At 53.2% G+C, this 17,679-nt stretch overlaps 1 protein-coding gene and 1 long non-coding RNA gene across 6 annotated transcripts in view; one reads left to right on the plus strand and one right to left on the minus strand.

Moving 5' to 3' along the window:
- GATA6 (GATA binding protein 6) overlaps window positions 1-9,312 on the minus strand; it is a 30,736-nt gene extending 21,424 nt beyond the window's left edge. Inside the window, exons 1-3 of one of the 4 annotated variants that reach the window (XM_084888198.1) lie at window positions 9,040-9,312; window positions 6,428-7,579; window positions 1,343-1,509 (exon numbers count right to left, since the gene is read on the minus strand). In XM_084888198.1, coding sequence (XP_084744324.1) covers window positions 1,343-1,509; window positions 6,428-7,541 — 1,281 coding nt within the window. In that variant the 5' untranslated portion in view covers window positions 7,542-7,579; window positions 9,040-9,312. Of the gene's footprint in view, window positions 1-1,342; window positions 1,510-6,427; window positions 7,580-7,946; window positions 8,278-9,039 lie in introns of those variants that run through there. The other 3 variants (XM_084888199.1, XM_084888201.1, XM_084888200.1) reach the window with 3 other exon arrangements.
- A 1,643-nt stretch (window positions 9,313-10,955) lies between these two features.
- On the plus strand, window positions 10,956-13,018 carry LOC311624662. 2 transcript variants are annotated; one of them, XR_014795369.1, is made up of 2 exons: window positions 10,956-12,244; window positions 12,848-13,018. It is a non-coding gene; the product is annotated as an uncharacterized lncRNA (long non-coding RNA). The 2 variants fall into 2 exon arrangements; XR_014795370.1 differs by having other exon boundaries at window positions 10,956-12,219.
- The last annotated feature ends 4,661 nt before the right edge of the window (window positions 13,019-17,679 follow it).

Below are 17,679 nucleotides of genomic sequence, written 5' to 3' on the forward strand. Positions count from 1 at the left end.
TTACTTTTTCTATTCTTAATATCATGCATGTAGGAAAAATGAAAACCGTAGGGAGTCAGACACTGAAGTTACGGATGGCCTTTGAAGAACTTAAGCTGTGGGAGTTTGTAACAAGTTTAAGGCTCATACACTCATTAAATTAACCTTGGCCACTTTATTTTAAATGCATTAAAAACAAAACAACCATAAAACTAATTGCTTCTCCTTAAGGTGTCAGACTTACATTGTGATGCAATTTCACTCTAATCTGTTTAACACAAACAACATGCGTAGCATTTGTCCCTGCTAATTAGAGTATAACAATTAAATAAATTACTTGGATACTTAAGATGTCTGGCATCTAACTGTAAAGTATTTTACTTTGAAAGGTATTAGGAGTATGGGTGCTTGGCTAAACAAATGTTAGCCTTACAGTGGGGCTTGTGAAAGCTTTATTTTTTTTCTAATCACCACAGTGGTAAATATCTTCTCCTAAAACACACACACCACACACACACACACACACACACACACAAAATATGACAAGAGATTGATCCCTGAAGAAAATCAGAATTCCCATATATTAAAACACAGTAAAACATATTCAGATTGGTGAAAATACTCAACTCACACAGACTGCATGTTTCTCAAGTTCTGTGTAGTTATCTGAACAGCCAGATTTCAAAATAACAAAGGTTAGGGTAAGTAAATTTTCACCAGACTCAAGGGCAATCCAAAAGAAGGGTGGAATTTGTGGCTAAACCCTGTCTCATTAGGGGAAGAGCTAAAAAGGACCCTGAGGTAGAAGGGATAAAATCAAAGAAACCGCGAATGAGGCAGTAGGGAGAAGGGGAGTGTGGGGACTGTTGTCATGTTCTGGTGTGGATAGGGGATAGAGGATGGGGGAGGGGGAGAAAGATACTGTAAAGGAGCATGGTTTTTTCAAGAATAAAATCCAAACCAGATCAGAGAACGAATAGAGAAAAAAAAAAAAATCTCCTTCCTTCACCTGCCCTGGGTCAGAATCCTGGCCCATTCTCTCCCTGGGTTACTGCCATCACAAATTTTGTGTGTTTCCTCCCAAAATTATTTCTGGTGCATTCTCAAACACATGAAGAGATATGTAACCATACATGTTTGTGCTTTAAAAAGTGATAGTACCCTACTTTCTTTTTTTCTTTCACCTAAGATGCCATTCCCTGTGTTAAACATGAGGGGAAGGCTGTTTGCATTCCAGCAGCCCAGCCCCGCGCTGGCAGACAGGGAAGGCAGGGTACACGCTGGAGCGCCGCGCTGGGACCAGGCGGGACCGGGCCTCCAGGCACCTGCCCGGCGCGGGCGGAGGGGGCGGCGCTGCACTCACCACGCGCTTCTGCGGCTTGATGAGGGGCCGGCTGAGGCCGTTCATCTTGCTGTAGAGGCCGCAGGCGTTGCACAGGTAGTGGCCGGTGCCGTCCCGCCGCCACAGCGGCGTCTGGATGGAGCCGCAGTTCACGCACTCACGACTCTCGGGCAGGTCCTCCAGCAGGTCTGCGGGGAGAGCGGGACCAAAGGCGGTGAGACCGGGGAGAGCGGGGACCAAAGGTGGTGGGACCGCGTGCAGAAGGCTCCCCGAAAATGCCCCCTCCTCACCCGCTCCCAACGGCGCTGGTGCTGAAGACACCGGGCTGCTTCCCCGCCCGCGCGCTCCTCCCCGGACCTTTCTGCTCAGTAACAGCCAAAGCCCCTGCGGCCGGTGATGTCCCACCGACCTGCTTCCCACTCTCTGCACCCTGGGCGCGCCCATGAAACCCTAGGAAAATAGGAGACGGTACTGGAAGCCCACCCAGTCATCTGCCATCCGCCACCAAGGACCTCAGGGTGGAGATGAGCTGTGGCGAGATCGATTTGGGTCCCCTGACCCCTTCTTTCCGGCTGTTCACAGGCTTTTCAAAACTGAAATCCATCATAATTACAGTGTGCCACTTGCCAAACCCGAGCCAAGCATGGGACCTGGACATGATTGGACCGCTGGCCCCTGCTCCAGTCCTCAGGCTCCCGGACACAGGGAGGAGGCTGCCCTACTTCTTTCCTCTTCCTTTTTTCTTTTAAAAAGTATTTCCTGTATCTGCTCCTCTTTCTTTTCCCCAACATTAATAATAATAATAAAAGACTATAGTGAAATTAGAAATACTGTTCTCGAGCACTTATACCATTTAATTAGAAAATGATTCCGTTAAAAAGTATTCCCTGTATCTGCTCCTCTTTCTTTTCCCCAATAATAATAATAATAAAAGACTATAGTGAAATTAGAAATACTGTTCTCGAGCACTTACACCACTTAATTAGAAAATGATTCCGATCTCCCCAGGGGGGAAATACACTAGCATTAATAAGCAGAGGTAAGTGTTAAATTTTGTTTTCATGCCACAAGGACCAAATAGTAAAATATTCAGATTTTAAAATGGGTCTAATTGTTCCTACCTGCAAAATTTCTACAAACGGTTGCTATTTTATTGATTCAGAAAAAATCACAAAGACCATCCCAGTGCTAAATAAAATTGTTTCCTCTTTTCCTACACTGAAATGTCAACTTATGCAATCTTTCTAAATTGTGTTTATGTCATTCCTACTTGGTTAGTTTTCAGAGTAACTAACTTAAAACTGCTATCTAAAACAATCTTTAAGAATAGATGGTTGCAACATTTATTACTTACCCTAAACTGGTTAAATATGAATGAAGAAATATTATCTAAAATGAGATAAGTACTTATTAATTAAATAAGTACTTTTTATTAAATAGACTTTTTAAAACCACAAGTACTGCCAGTTTAGTGTTATTAATATTCTAGAGGGTTCAAATGTTCCAACTTGGCTTTCTTTAAGGATCATTTCTGAACCAATTTTTAAAGTAAATAAACATTACACTTTAGAGTTTTACTTGAAGACTATGTGAGCTATTGAGCCTTTCTTTTTTTATTAGTATTATTTTTTATTGTTTGAAAGATTACAAATAGTAGTACCTATGTCTCTTCTCCCCCTTTTGATCTCTCCTACCCCCCACCCATATGCCTTCACCTGCCCCCCCCTCCCCGTCTTGTATCCATTGGTTATGTTTATATGCATGCTTACATATTGAGCCTTTCTATTCCTCCCCATTCCTGTGCAGTTTACCATTCGTTTCCACGATTAACTGTTTGTTATGAAGATATTTACGTGTGTCTTTGGCATAAAATACTTTTTAATTCCACTAATACTATCTACCCTACAAAACAAGTAGGTCCCCTTCCTCAAGAAGCAAGTTTAAAAGAAACTAGCATCCTGCATAACCTGAGTTCAAAGTTGTCATGGGGATACTGCAACTTACAACACATCACAAAGATTTATTCTTCGCTGCCCTAAAAGCCACCATTGACTACGGCAATCAGTAAAATGCTCAGGACTTCAAGGACACTGAAGTTAAACAAGGTATTTGTCTTTGTTGTTGACTTTAAAATGTTACCTATCAGAGCCGCCCTCAATGGAGGAGTGAGTGGGGGCATTCCCTGGAGAACCCAGCCCTGTGCCTGGCCGCCTTCCCCAAGATGGGGACAATAAGGAGAAGACAGTGGGAACTCTCCAGGTAAGCCTCTTTAGTCCTCTGAAGACCCAAAGACAAAACTTAAAGATCACTGTGGACTTAAACAAATATTAGTAAGTTTGCTTCTTTTTAGGTGAGTAAAATCTCGAGCTCCCATTTATCCTGACCTCTCCTCGCTCCTCACCTAGCAGCTACAATCCTGTAACTGATTAAAGTAAGAAAAATGTTTTTAAATAAAAAAATTTAAATCCTGATAACGCTGGAAGCCCCTTCATCAATTTTTCCCTACACATCATTCTCTCCCAACATGGCTGCCTTGAGAGTCCCTGGAGAATGCAGACACAGGGGAGAAGGGTTCAGCCAGCAAGTGTAGTCCCAGAACCCGAAGAACGGAACACAGTTATCTGGAGTTTATGAGAGGGCTGGGCTTGGGGACTGAAGAGCCATGAGCACAACCCACTCATTCACTACCAGAGCCAGGGGGAGAAGGATGGAGCAGGTCCTCAGAAACCTCCCCTGGGCAGGTTGTGAGAGCTCAGCACTCAGGTTTTAGCCCTCCTGTTTGCCCCCAGTCAACTAAAAAGTGCCTCCAGAAATGGTTTGTTTTAAAAAAAAAAAAATCAAAGTGGAGAAGTGGGGAATTTAGCTGGGAGGAGAGGCTGGGAGGTCCAAGTCTCTCTAGCAAGAGAACACCTGTGAGGACAAGCGAAGTTGGGGTTATTGGCCTCCGCCACTTCCAACTGGCTTATTCTCGCTCAGAAGTCCCCCACCTTCTTAACAGACTGCATGCAAAAGCCTGGGTGTTCCCAAACACCCAGTTTTAGTTGTTTGGCTTTTTAAAATATATACTTTGTGTCTACAGAACATTTTTTCTAATTTTGCAGTGTCCTTTCCAGAAAGTAAAAATATTAGTGAAAGGATAGGCTAAGTTTACTGATGTTTTTTTTTTAAGAGAGAGAGAAACATGGATTTGTCGTTCCACTTATTGATGCATTCACTGGTTGCTTTCTTGTATATGCCTTGACTGAACCCAAAAACTTGTCATAAAGGGGTCTAATTGTTTCTATCTGCAAAATTGCCCAGCCAAAGCAGGATAGGCTAAGTTTAAAATGAAAAAAAAATAAAAATTTAAAAATTTAAAAAAGGAGAGGAAAAAAATACTAATTTTCCTGCAATCGTACCTTGTTGCCTCTAAAAGGATTTTCCACACAGAACCAGTTACTTTAAACACTCCAGTTCTGTCTTTGGGACTACTTCTCTTTCTGGGTCCTGTGAAACGCTGGGAGACGAGGGGAAAGGAACATGGAGATCACACGAAGATGTGTCATGGGACAGGCAGAGCCACACGACCTTGCTCCAACTGCAGCTGCACCCCCCACCCACCCGACTCCCACATCCTCTCAGATTCCCGGCTAGCCTCCAGACTGACAAAACCCTCACACCCCTACAGCCACCCCCTTCCCATCCTTTGAAGAACCCTCCTCTCCCCTCTCTCTCCTCTGCAGAGCCAGGGCCCTATGCAGCTGGAAGGGCGGCAGTGCTGTGCTCTGAAGTCTCTATTCAAAAGAGCAAACCTGCAGGGGCCTTCACCCCCACCCAGTGATGATGGTCTCCAGAGCCCATCTCGCAGGGGAAGAAGAGGGAATTTTGAGACTGACGTCTTAAGAGGCCAGTGGAGGAAGAGAACCTTGGCTTGCAGGCCACTAGAGTCTCCAGCATGTCCTCTGAACACGAGGTTGGCAATGTCTCCTTGATCCTAACAGGACCCCTCGAAAACTTCCTGTCCCTAAATGGAAAGCTGAGGGGCTCAGACCTGGGGAGTGAAAGCACCAGGTAGAATGGTTTAAGCTCACCCGCCTCCTCTGACTCCCACAGATCCCTTCAAACAAACGAAGTTTTGTGTTAGGAGTCTGTCAGGCTATCAGGTGGGTTAGATAGAAAGTGAGAGGGACCTGTGAAAGCACCAGAGTGCCAGAGTGCCGAAGCTAACCTAAGCAGGCCAGGCGCAGCAGTTCACACCCTCCCCTGCTTCAGGGAACAAAACACTTCAAAATGGGCTCTTTCCAGGTATTCTGGCACTTGTGTTTTGTTTTTTTTCCCCAGTCCGCCCAAAAAAATTGCCCCAGCCACTGCCATGACAGTATAAGTGGGATTGGAAACTGAAAAATGGGTGGGCTGAACTCGAGAGGAAAAACATGTAGGAGCCCCAGACACCGGCCTGGGCCTGAGGACAAGCCAAAGCGTCCCCCGCCAGCTTTCCCTCGGGACAGTCTAGCACAAGGCTGACCAGCCCATGTGTCCCATCTTCTTTCCTCACGGGTGGGACTGTGGGTGTCCTTAGGTCCTGGCCCACCTGGAGCCCCTTTAAACAGTCCCCTTGGGGAAAACACAGCTCCTCACCTTTGGAGAGGTGGGCTGAGTGGGCCTGTGAGAACAGGATGAATCCAGTGTCCAGCATTCTCCTAATTTTACCCCCAAAGGGAGTCTCTCATTCTTCCACTCGCACAAAACTAAGTCTTCCAAGGGGCTCGGGCCCTGCCAGTTCCCTCCCGGGCTGATCCCTTCCTAGTACCCATCCCATTCACTACTCATCAAGTTCCTGGAGCTTCTCCAGGCGCCGAGGTATAAATATATACATATATATACATATATATATATATACATACTGTCCACGCGCATTCTGTCTCTTTCGTGGAAAGGACCCAAGACACAATCCGAAACACAGAAGCACCGCATCAATGCTGCCACCGCATCAATCCAACTGCGGGCTGACTTTTGCCCCTCCCCGTCACACACACACTCCCAGGAACCCCAGACACAGTGAAGTAGCTCTCTACACCCCAGTGCCCTGGGTCCCCCAACCCCCAGGCCAAGGCGCGCTACCCTTACCTGCGCTGGGGCCCCGCGGCACGGGGAGCGGGCCTCCGGCGCGGCCCTGCAGGCTGTGCAGCACCGGCGCCTCGAAGTGGCCGGCGGTCCAGGCGGAGGTCAGCGGCGCCCCCACGTAGGGCGAGTAGGGGCTCGGGTGGTGGTGGTGGTGATGGTGGTGGTACGTCCCGTTCAGCGACCGCGACAGCGAGCCGTACTGGTGCTCCCGGCCGCCCATGGCCGCCAGGCCGCCGCCGCCGCCGCCGCCCACGCCGCCCGCGCCCGCGCCGCCGCCGGCCGCCGCGTAGCCCCCGGGGTCCCGCGCCGCCGCGCCGTTGGCCATGGGCGGGCTGGCCGAGTAGGCGAAGCGCGCCGAGACCGAGCCGGCGCCGCCCGGCCCCGCGGCCCCGCCGCCCGCCGCGCCGCCCGCGCCGCCGCCGCCGTACGGGGGGCTGTCGGCCGAGGCCTGCGGCGGCCATCCGGGGTGCGCGCCCGCGCCGCCCGGGTGGTTGGCGGGCCCGCCGCCCGCGCCCTGCAGGTAGGGCAGGCCGGGCAGCATGGAGCCCACGCGCGTGGTGGGCACGTAGACCGGGGAGCTGGCCGCCGCCGCCGCCGCCGCGGCCGCCGCCGAGTGCACGAAGCCGCCGGGCGCGCCGTCGTAGGCGGCCGGGCCCTGGCCGGAGAGCGCGGCGAGGGTCTGGTACATCTCCTCGGGCTGCTCGGGCGCGAAGGGACTCAGCTTGGCGCCGCGGCTGGACCACAGCAGCTTGCTGGCGGTGGCGGCCTGATCGAGGTCAGCGAAGAGCAGGAGGTCCTCCCAGTTGGGCAGGGCGCTCCCTGGGCCGGGCACCCCGGGCGCCGCCGGAGGTCCGTGGGGAGTCCCGCCGAAGGGGTGCGAGGCGTAAGGGCTGAGCAGCAGCGACCGGGCCGGGGGTCCCGCCGCCGCCGCCTCCGTGTCGAGGAGCTGCGGCGTCCTGCAGTTGCCGAGGCCCCGCGAGCAGCAGGAGGAGGAAGAGGAGGAGATGGGGGAAGGCGGCGTGCAGGGCTCCCGCAAGGGAAAGGCTCCGGAGTCGCAATCCGCAGCCGAGGCCTCCAAGCGCTTGGACAGGCACCAGCCGCTGTCAGTCAAGGCCATCCACGGTCCTGCGGCCGCTGCACGCTGACTTCTAGCTTCTGCAGCGGAGAGACAGGAGGAGAATTAAAAAAGGGTTCCCAAAGGCGCAGGCTGTCTGTCCGACATCTCACTCCCACTCCCTTTCCTAATTAATGAGATTCTCCAAAAGACCTCTTTTCTGACCCTGGGCATGAGAGTTGGTAAATGAGAGGGGACTGTGGCCTGAGCAGCCGCCACCAATCCTTCCAAGATCGGTACCAACCGCCCTCCCAGGTCCCCTAACCCTCCCCGCTCAGCCTCCCCGCAGCATCCTGCATCCGCGCGCGCGCCTGATCCCCGGGGTGATTGGCCAGGCGTCACCTCTCCCCACAGGGACTCCCTCCCGGCCGTCCACACACAGAAATCACTTTTAAGGGGCGGCCTTACTCCGCCTCCCTGCGGGCGCCCTTCGCCCAGAATGCCTCCGTGGGAAGCCTGCCCCAGCTCGAAAATCACTAGTGCACGGATGGCAACCTGTTCCGAAAACGAAACCGCCGCGTCCCCGCGCAGCGGCTTTCCTCCCCAGAGCTCCCCGGACTGCGCGGACTTAGACGGAACGCAAAAGCCCCAGAGAAGAAAAAAAAAAAAATGCAGCTCAGCCCTGAGAAGGTGGGGCCTGGGGCGGGACGGCAGGCAGACAGTCTCGGATCTTCCCAGCCCGAGGCGGTGTGGGGACGCCCGAGGGCCCGAGGCTCACGCCCAGCCCGCGTGCCCGCGGCGGCCCCGCACCGCACACACCTTACACGCGGCTCGCGTTCCCCGCCGGGCCACCCGCCCCGTCCCGCGGTCTCCTTCCCCGGCCGCGGAGAGAATGGACAGGGACTATTCCCCCAGAATAGGACGTCCCGGGGTGGATCGGAGTTCAGAGCAGAGGAGAGGGGCGTGAGGCCGCCCCGCAGACGAAGACATCCCAAAGAAGAGAGAGAGAGAGAGAGAGAGAGAGAGAGGGAGAGAGAGACAGAAAGAGAGAGAGAGAGAGAGAGAGAGAGAGAGAGAGAGAGAGAGAGAGAGAGCAGGAAGAATGACAGGGAGACACGGGGGGGTGCGGGGTGGAGGGAGTCTAAGTCAGCCAGGGCAGGCCCACTCCGAGCCGCCTCGCCAAAGCGCTCGGGCGCATCGGACACGGACATGTTACAGTGCGCGCTCACACAGAGCCAGGCCCGGGCCGGAGAGCCAGAAAGAGTCTCTCCGCCCGCCCGACCGGGGCTCCCGCCCCTTCGCGCCGAGATAACCCGGAGATAAGGCCGCGCGCAGATAAGCGCTTCGGAGGGAGAGGAAGAGTCCTCAGAAGTGGGTACGCGGTGTCCCGGGAGCCTGGGAGCCGCTACGGCCGGGAGGGGAGAGGGAGACACCCTCTGATCCGCCGCCCGCGGGCCGCCAAGTCGAGGCGGCCCACGACGGGGAGGGAGGGAGAGGGAAGGGGAGAGCAGAACACGAGCAGGAAAAAAAAAAAAGAAAAGAAAAAGAAAAGTAGCCGAACCTCGGGTGGGAGCGGAGCAGCATGGAGAACGGCCGCGGCGGAGGGTGCTCCCGAGCGAGCGCGGAGAGAGAGGCCGAGGGCGCCGACCGGCGAGCGCGAGTCCGGGGTGTGCGCGGCGCGGCGCGGCCGGGGAATAAGAAGGAGAGAGGAGGCGCCTCTTACCGCTGCGCCGGGAAACTGCAGCCCGCGCTCCTGATTGGACTCCCGAGCCCTAAACAAACAGCGCGCGCCGAAGGGTGCCAGGCTGCGGGTCGGAACTGCGCTCTGCGAGCAGCTGGGCGCTGGAGGTGAATAGGAGGAGAGGAGGAGGGAGGGAGGGGACAAGGGGAGGGGAAAGAGGAGGGTGGGGAGGGGATAGGGGCCGGCGGGGGGAGGGGAGCGCGCCGCCCCGGCAGACAATGAGCGCTACGCAGCCCGCGGGTGTGAGCTCAGCGAGCAGCACGGTCCTGGGAGTGGGGGCGAGTGCATCCAGGGGGCGCCGAGCCCGGGGCCGCCGCCGGGGGAGGGGTGGACGTGGCCCAACTCCAGAGCCGGCGGTAGGCGACCCACAGCCAACCTTCCCTAGGCGGAGCGCTTTCCCCCGCCCCTCGTTACGCGCGCACTCACGGGGCAGGGGGGTACTGGCACCGGAGGGACTGGCTGCGCGCAGCTCCGCGCTGCCACCGCCGTGGGAGGGAGGCGCCAGCTCCCGGGTCAGGGCGCCCCCAGAGAGGGGGGGAGGAGGAGGGAAGAGGGAGGTGGAGGGGGAAGTTTGCTCCGCTGGCCTTCCCCGATCCTCCCTCCACGTCAGAGGAGCTGCTTGCTCTACATTCGCGTGTGATCGACCTTAAACTTTCCCCCGACCGACCGACCTCTCTCCTCTAGACCCCGGAGTTCACAGGGTCGTGGTGGCCCTCGGGGTGGAGGCTTCCTTGACGTGGGGAAGAAGGAACACGGATGCCCAGCTCCCCATCTGGGCTCTGATTTTTAGAAATACATTGCATTCTTAGGAAGTCTCGGGATGTTCACGTCGGCACTCCTCCGCTAGCCCTTGGGACCTTTCGTTGGGGTCGTGGTGTACTCACGTTAGTCAATCAATGAGGTGCACAGGGTGGGAAAAGGCTTCCACGCCAGTTGCGCCTGTGGCGCACGCAAATGCTTTCCGAGTTTGGGGTGTCCCCTTGGCCCTGAGGTTTCCCTGGAAAACTTCAGGTAAGTTTCAGGTATGTCGTTGGAAAGAGGGGGGGTCACCTTCTCTGCACCCAGCGCGACAGATCGCCTCCCAGCCACCCCCACATACACACCCCTTCTCCGCTCCCTCGGCGTGGTTATCACCACTGTGTACAAACTGATACGGTCCGCGGCCGGCCCGGGGACTGGAACTAGACGGCGCGGGGTTATCAGCGCCGATCTGTCATCGGCGAGTCGCGCGGCCGCGGGTTCGGCCCCGGCAGGAGCTCTGATACCCCATCTCGCTCCCTTTCGCTCACAAGAAGGATTTCTTCCGACAGGCGTGACCCCAGCAGGCTCGTGAGAGTTTTGCCCTGGGCAGGAGGAGTTGTGAGGGAATGGATCTTGACGCTTCCCCCCCGCCCCCCCCCCCCCCCAGGTAAATCGAAGTAAATGATTTTCTAAAGGTCAGTCTCCTCTGAAGGCTTTTGGGCTCTGTTTTTGTTTGTTTGTTTTTAATGTATTTCAGTTGGGGGTGAGGGAGAGGAGCCTAAACTAGTTAAAGGAGGGTAGGCAGGGACCTTGTAAAATATGGTTTCCAAAGGTTGTGGGACTTGGCCGCTACGTGTAGGATTCGTCTCCGTGTAACTGTGGGCTGGCAACCTGTGTCCTGTCCGGGGGAGCAGGGGACCGGGCCTGGCGGCGCTGGGGCGGAGGTATCTGAATTCAGGAAGTTGGTGATCATTTACCCCCCTTTCATTCTTCGTTGTAAATGGCTGCTAAACACTTCTGAATTTTAAATTGCTGCTGAGAAGGCGCATAAACCGTTCTCATCTGATTTAGTCCCTTTTAGGACATTCCTCTCTGCCTCCCCCAGTCTCGGCTCCCAGTGTCCATTATGACCGCGTGTCCACCGAAGGTAGAAAACTCTGGAAGGAGACTGGTGGCAGGAGCAGGCTCCGGGGGCTTTAAAGTTTAACCGGAGTTCGATCGAATGCGACTACCAGAAGCGACAGCCGGGGCGGCCGCCTTGCACTTAACTCAGGCCCGGGCTTCCAATGTCTTCTTTTGGGTTTTACGTGAGTCCCCGACCAAGTTCTTAAATAAGACTGAATTTTGCAGAAGTTCCTTTTATAAGCAGTTACAGGGACGTGGTGGACGTTTGAATTCCTTTGAGTTCCACTGGTTTTAAGTGTTTCTCAGGTTTGCTCTTAAAACCAAAGTGTTTTAATTTTTTTTTTAATTTCACATTTTGGTGAGCTAATTTTTAATGAAGACCGCTTAGCAAATAAATATTTTGGCTACTTCAGAGTCCAGGCCTCCGAGCCTGTGCCCCAGGAGACCCAGCTCTGTAAGACCATGGTTCCTGCTGTGCGTTTTATTATTATTATTATATTATTATTATTATTATTATTATTATTATTTGTAAGTACCCGGGTGTCTGTGAATTTCCCTGTACAAGAGCTCACCCTCAGGGCCCGTTCCCGCAGCTCCACCGCAGCGGTGAGAGGGTGCGTTGGCGCTGGTTCCACTGGAACGTGGGTGAGCGGTGGGACCGACCCCGACCCCAGCCTGAGGACTGGAGAAGGCAAGGCGGCATTTTACCCTCCAGATTCCCAATCTCTTTTTAACATTGCCTAAAACGAAGAGGGGGAGGGAGGAAGGTCATTGCTCCTTTGCTGGGTCACAAATTGTTTTTGTTTTTGTTGTTTGTAGGTTTGCTTTCCAACCAAGGGAAGGAATCGTTAGTGAAGTGTTTTTCTTGCCAGTTAATTTTAAAATAAAACAAACCTCTTTGACCCGTAGCGTTTATTCAGACAGAAAGCCAGGTTGCCTGACCTCTCCGGTTTGCAGTTTTCCCCGAGGCACCCATTGGGGCCCTGGGGACTCCACCTTCCCAAGGACTCCCCGCCGGCCCAGGCCGCGGTGCCGAGCTCCCGGCGGGTCTCGGGAGGCAGAGAATAGCGGGAGCGCACAGAGCAGCACACCCCGAGCTAGAGAGAAACGCGGGAGCCCCCCGCAGCCTTCCAGGTAGACTGGCAGGCTCTCGGTATAGGTGCGTTTCCATCGCGGTTTCTTTTCTGAGCCCCCCCTCCCCACTTTCCTTTTTTTTCTTTTATTTTCCTTCTGCTTGTCTCCTCTTGTGGAGTTTGCTAATCTGAAACGAAATCGTGTTTTCTTGGGACTATTTAGACCCCAGGGGTGGCCCCTCCTCGGTGAGCCCTCGCTCCCCAGCCGCCCTCCCCACGCCAGGAGAGGGGCTGGCTCCGGGGGCCGGCCTGTCTCCCCCGGGACTGATTTATTCGGGCCGCACCGCCCGCGCCACTCACTCCGGTTCGAATTCAGCCAGAAATCCGCAGTCAATGGCGCGGGGGGCGGGGGCTCTCCTCCCGAGAGGGAGAGGGGGTTCGGGGACCGGGTCGCGCGCCGCTTCCGGCGGCGCTGAGGGACCCCGGGACCCCGTCACCAAGCGCCCGGACGCCCCGCAAACTTCAGCTCATGGCCCTGTCGTTGTCCGGCGCTCCTGGCGGCTGCAGCGACGTTTCTGAAAGGAAAGAGAACACAGCGTCTGGCTTAAAACGTATTTTTAAGTGAACAGTGTTTTCTAAGCCAGATTTATGGCGCCTTCTCGCTTATCCTATATTTCTTCCTGTCCCAGGGACGACGCTTTTGCCCAAGGACACAAGGTCACCCCGGCGCCCCCCGCTCCCGCCAGCGTCCAGGGCGGCGTGTCTCCCCCGCCCAGCGGCTGTCAGCCCCGCGCAGGCCGTCGCCCGGAGTCCCTTGCAAACTCTATTAATTGGAAACTAAATACATTTAGGGGAGAACATTGTTGTTTTTGTTATTATTTTGTTTTAATTCTCGACCCTCCCCCCCCCAAAAAAAATATATATATATATACTCTAGAAATGTCCAGTGGTGGTGGCGGCGGAAGCGGGAACACCGCGCAGCCTAGAGGTCGCCCTCGCCCCCTCGCCCCGCCGCCACCGGGCCCTTTGGGGGCAGCGCCCCGGGCGCCTGGGCCGGGGCGGCCGGGCTCCGGCCCCGGAGCGCGGTGACCGCGGCCCCCGGCCCCGCAGCCCGGGGCCCCCGCGCCCCCGGCGGCCGCCAGCCCGGCGCGGAGCGGGGCCCGCGGGAGGTCACGGCGGCGGCACCGCTCCCCGCGCTGTTTACGCGGCTTAATGCACTCCGTGCGCCGCGGGACGGCGAGCGCCTTATGCGATAAGCGGGAAGGGGGGGTCGCGTAAAAGCCCCTCTCCCCGCGTCCATTAACCTCCTCACTTTCTTCTCCCCTCTCTCTCCTAAAGCTCGTTATCTGGGCCACCCAATGACCGACGAAAGACGCCCCCTCCCCGCTCCTCCCGAGGCCGCTGTAAACCAAATAAATGTGGCTGTGAGGGGCCAGGACGCCTGACACAAGATGGAGAGGTGTCTCTCCGCGATCGCTGGGCGCAGAGGAGGAGGAGCGGGTGGCTCCCGGATCCCGATAAAGACATTCCGCGCCGGCGCCGGCCGCCCTGCCCGCCCCGCGGCCCCGGTGCGCCCTGACGTCCCGGGTTCCCGGGGAATGTGCCGGGCCCGGGAGTGCCAGGCCCTGGGGGTCCCGGGTCCGGGGAATGCCAGGCGGGAGCTGGGCTCCCAGGGCAGCCCCCTGCACAGGACAGAAAAACCAAACCGAGCTCAGCGGGGGCCTAAATCCCCATCCCGTGTTTATTATGGTCTGTTGCTGGAGACTGCAAAGCCAAGCCACCTCTGCCTCCCCACCCGCTTTGCTGAGGGGCAGTGTGACTGGTCCTGGGGAGCAGACCTTTTGAACCCCAGTCAGAACACGGTGGCTGGAACCTGGCAGCTGGATGAGACCCAAGCTAATGGGAGGGTGTGGGCCAGCACACTGACAGCATGCAGGTGGGAGGCAGAGGTCCAGTGATTCAGTCATCCTCAGGTTGGGTTTGGTTTATGAAGTGTGGTATTTATTATCATTATTAATTACCACTGGCATCACTACACAAAGCCTAGGGCTGCCAGCTGGGCCCAGGCCCTGCCCTCAGGGTGATCCCTTCCCTTTTGCCAAAGGTGAAGCGAGGGATGTTCAGTTTCCTGATCCTGAAAAGTGGGTTTGGGGAGGATGATACCATGTTTTCAAGTCCCCGCTAAGGCCGGAGAATTAGCCTTTTAAAAGCCTTTTCTACCGCTTTTAAAAGGCTGGGGCTGGCCCATGAGACACACACACCCTGACTTCCCTGCGGTGGGGCTTCTTCCCCTGTCCCCTGCCTTCCCCTCTCTGTTCTCTGTCCAAGCTGGAGATAGGGCTCTGAATTCCAAAGGTCAGTCCAGCATCTTTAGCTTCTGTCTGTCACCTCACGCTGGGCCCCAGAATTAGATGCCTCTCTTTTTTCCTCTCCCCATCCAAATAAGGTGAACTCTGAAATCTAATCCTTTCTCCTCACCCAGCCTCCCAGGAAACGGAAAAATCAAATCATCAGAGAGAAAGAGATCATTTCTACACTCGAGAAGGTGTAAGAGATGCAGCAAGTTCCAAAGCCCCAGACCACGGCTTTCCCTGGGTTCTGCTGGTATTACGCGTGAGGGCAATGCCAATGCTAGGGTCAGGGTCCAGGGGCCACTGTCCCAGAGCTGTCTCAGGTCAGAGACCTTTCTGACTGGGTGTTGTGTGTGTCTCCCCCTCCCCCCCCCCCCCCCCCCGCGCTGCCGGAGGGTGTTAAGGGGTAGCAGAAAAAGGAGGTAATAGGCTTTTGAAGATTTGCTAAGTAAACTAATGTTCCTCCTTGATTCAATTAAAGGGAAAAAAAAGTACCCGAGAAATAAAAACAATTACTGCATTTGCCACCCAGAAATATGACCTCTCCATTCAGCTATGCTGCAAATATGCAGAGAATTATGACCAAAGGGTTGTCTACCGAGGGCCCTGCACTTGCCCAGCCATACGCACTGCAAAGAGAAAAACTGGAGCTGGCCTCTAGTTGTGAAGTGTTTACAGTCTAGAAGATTGGCACTTCTGTAGAGCTGGTGAGGCCAAGCACCACAGGGAATTTCCAAGATGGAGGGAGATGTCTGAGCCTTTTTCCTTCTCTAGTGAAATACTCGGGCTCAGATTTTCCTCTAGGCTTCGTGGTTGCTTTGAAAAGAAGGGAGTCGCTCTAGTTCACACGCAGAGAGACTTTCTAGAAGCCCAGACTCTGGGCCAGCCTGCCTGGGTTTGAATCCTATCCCTTCCACTTAACTAGCTGTGTGACCAGGATAAGTCGCCTCACCTCTCTGTGTCTCAGTTTCCTCATCTGTAAAAGGAGGATTTTAAAAGTACCTCCAGTACAGGATTGTTGAGAAGATTAAAATGTTTCTTTTGTGTGTGTAAAGTGCTAATAGTACTTGGCACATAGTAAACACTATATAAAAGTGAACTGTTATTACCAATAGCTATAGCACAATAGATTCCTATATACTGCACCACATTTTAATTCTTGCCCTTAATTGTCCCCTGAAGCTAAATTAATTCCCAGAAAAGAGCGTCTTGGAGACTGCTGTTCACCAGAGGTCTTAGGCTTTTCCTACGCACCAGCAGTAAGGTCTTTATTTATTGCATTATGGTCGGAAAGGGGGGAGGAGGGGGACGAGGCAAAAAGGTCCTTTACTTGCTTTTGATTCCTTTGAAGAGGAAACATTCCTTGTTCCCCTTGCAAATGCCAGCAACCAACATCTTCTGCAGGACAGAGATAGTAATCTCAGGCTCATCCTCTGCTCCAGGACAGCAGCACCCTCTCCCTGGAACTCCTTTGGGGCAGCAGACAGGAGCGACTTAACAGATGGGGCCATGAAGGGGGGAGCTGTGAGGACTGGCATTAGATATCAGGGAGGAAAAGGAGTTGATTAAATTGACCTGGTCAGCTAGCTACACTTCTCTCATGCTCTATACCTTTCAATTTGGTATTGATATATATATATATATATATATATATATATATATATATATATACACACACATACACACATACAGGAGACTTATTCTACTTTAATTACATTGTTGTTATGGAATAAAAAAAAATTATGTCTGATGAGCTGTGGAACACATTTTTTTTTTTCTTTCTGAAAATGGAACACACTAATGACAGAGGAAAATCTAGGTCATTCCAGGCATTTTCCAACTGGTTTTCCTTCAGGTTTTTCCCTTACAGTACCCTGCCTTCTAAAACAGAGAAAGAGGTTTGTTTTTCAAAAGGCAAAGTCTGGAGAGAACATAAAAGTCTTCCCCGCCCTGCCGGTTTTTAGCCGGGTTTGTGCCCAGCGCCTGTTTTTCTCTTGTCTCTGACAGTCCTGATCTTCTCTATGTTTGATTTACTGAGTGCTGTCATTTCTCTGCTCTTTACTTTCACAATCACACATTTAAACCTGATAAAGTTCAAGACCCTGAATGCTTGCAGCTTTCCCAGATTTACAGTCCTCCTGCCCCCCACCCCGGCCAGCGGTCTGGGGCTGATTGAATCCTCATGCACTAAAGCCTTGGGGGATCAGCAGAGAGCCAGCGGGTCCAAGAGGGTTGGGTCCAGGGAGACAGTTAGCTCCATGTCAGCTCTTTTAGCAAAAGCAAAGCTTGGTAGCTTCCTTCTAGAAAGTGAATGTCAGCAACATCCTCTCATTTTAGACCCAACTTCCAGCTTCTAACCTACCTGTAGGCAGGTACAGGAACTGTAACCTGCGAAATTGAGAATTGGTAAAAATTGGATGCGAAACCAGGATTATCTGGAATGAGTACCTGATTTTCCTGGATCTACTAAAAGCTTTGTAATTGAGGGCAAGCCACTTAATCTCTCAGTGCCTCAGTGATCCCAACTGTGAAATGGTAGAAATATTACTCACTACAAACACTCTTCCTGTGTGTATATTTGTCAGGCCCCAGGAAGACCCCTCACATATGTCTTATCTATCTCTTTGAACTCTGTCAGGTAAAAGAGAAACCTATAAGCTAACCTAAATACTATACCAAATGGGCTAGCCAAAAGGAGTGATTTATCTCCAAAGACTGAACAGTTAGCTTAGGCTCAAGCTTTCAGACCACTAAAATGTCTTCTGATGGAAGATGCTACCTAAATAACCTATTCTTTACATGCAAATACATAATAAGTCAACTAAATCACAGAACACTGATGAAAAGCAAAACACTGGCTATGGATGCCCTTGTTTCAAATATAATTACTATCTGGGGACTTTATGTTTAAAATAAGTAATTATTTTACATATTTAATGTTTTTACTTATCAAGAACTTTTTGAGTAAGGAAAACACTTTAGGTAGCAGCAGTTTAAATAGGTCTTTAAAGACCAGTCACTGTTCCAAGTCCATGAACTAAACAAGGTGTGATTTACCTTTTCCCTTTAAAATTTATATTCTGAAGAAAGCTGAACTGTCATAATATCTAAAGGGAAAGTTATATTTACTTGTTCTGTTAGCAAAGGAAGGAAGCTGAAGGAAGCCTACC

Source organism: Pipistrellus hanaki, assembly GCF_964339955.1.
Source record: "Pipistrellus hanaki genome assembly, chromosome: 6".
NCBI lineage: Eukaryota > Metazoa > Chordata > Mammalia > Chiroptera > Vespertilionidae > Pipistrellus > Pipistrellus hanaki.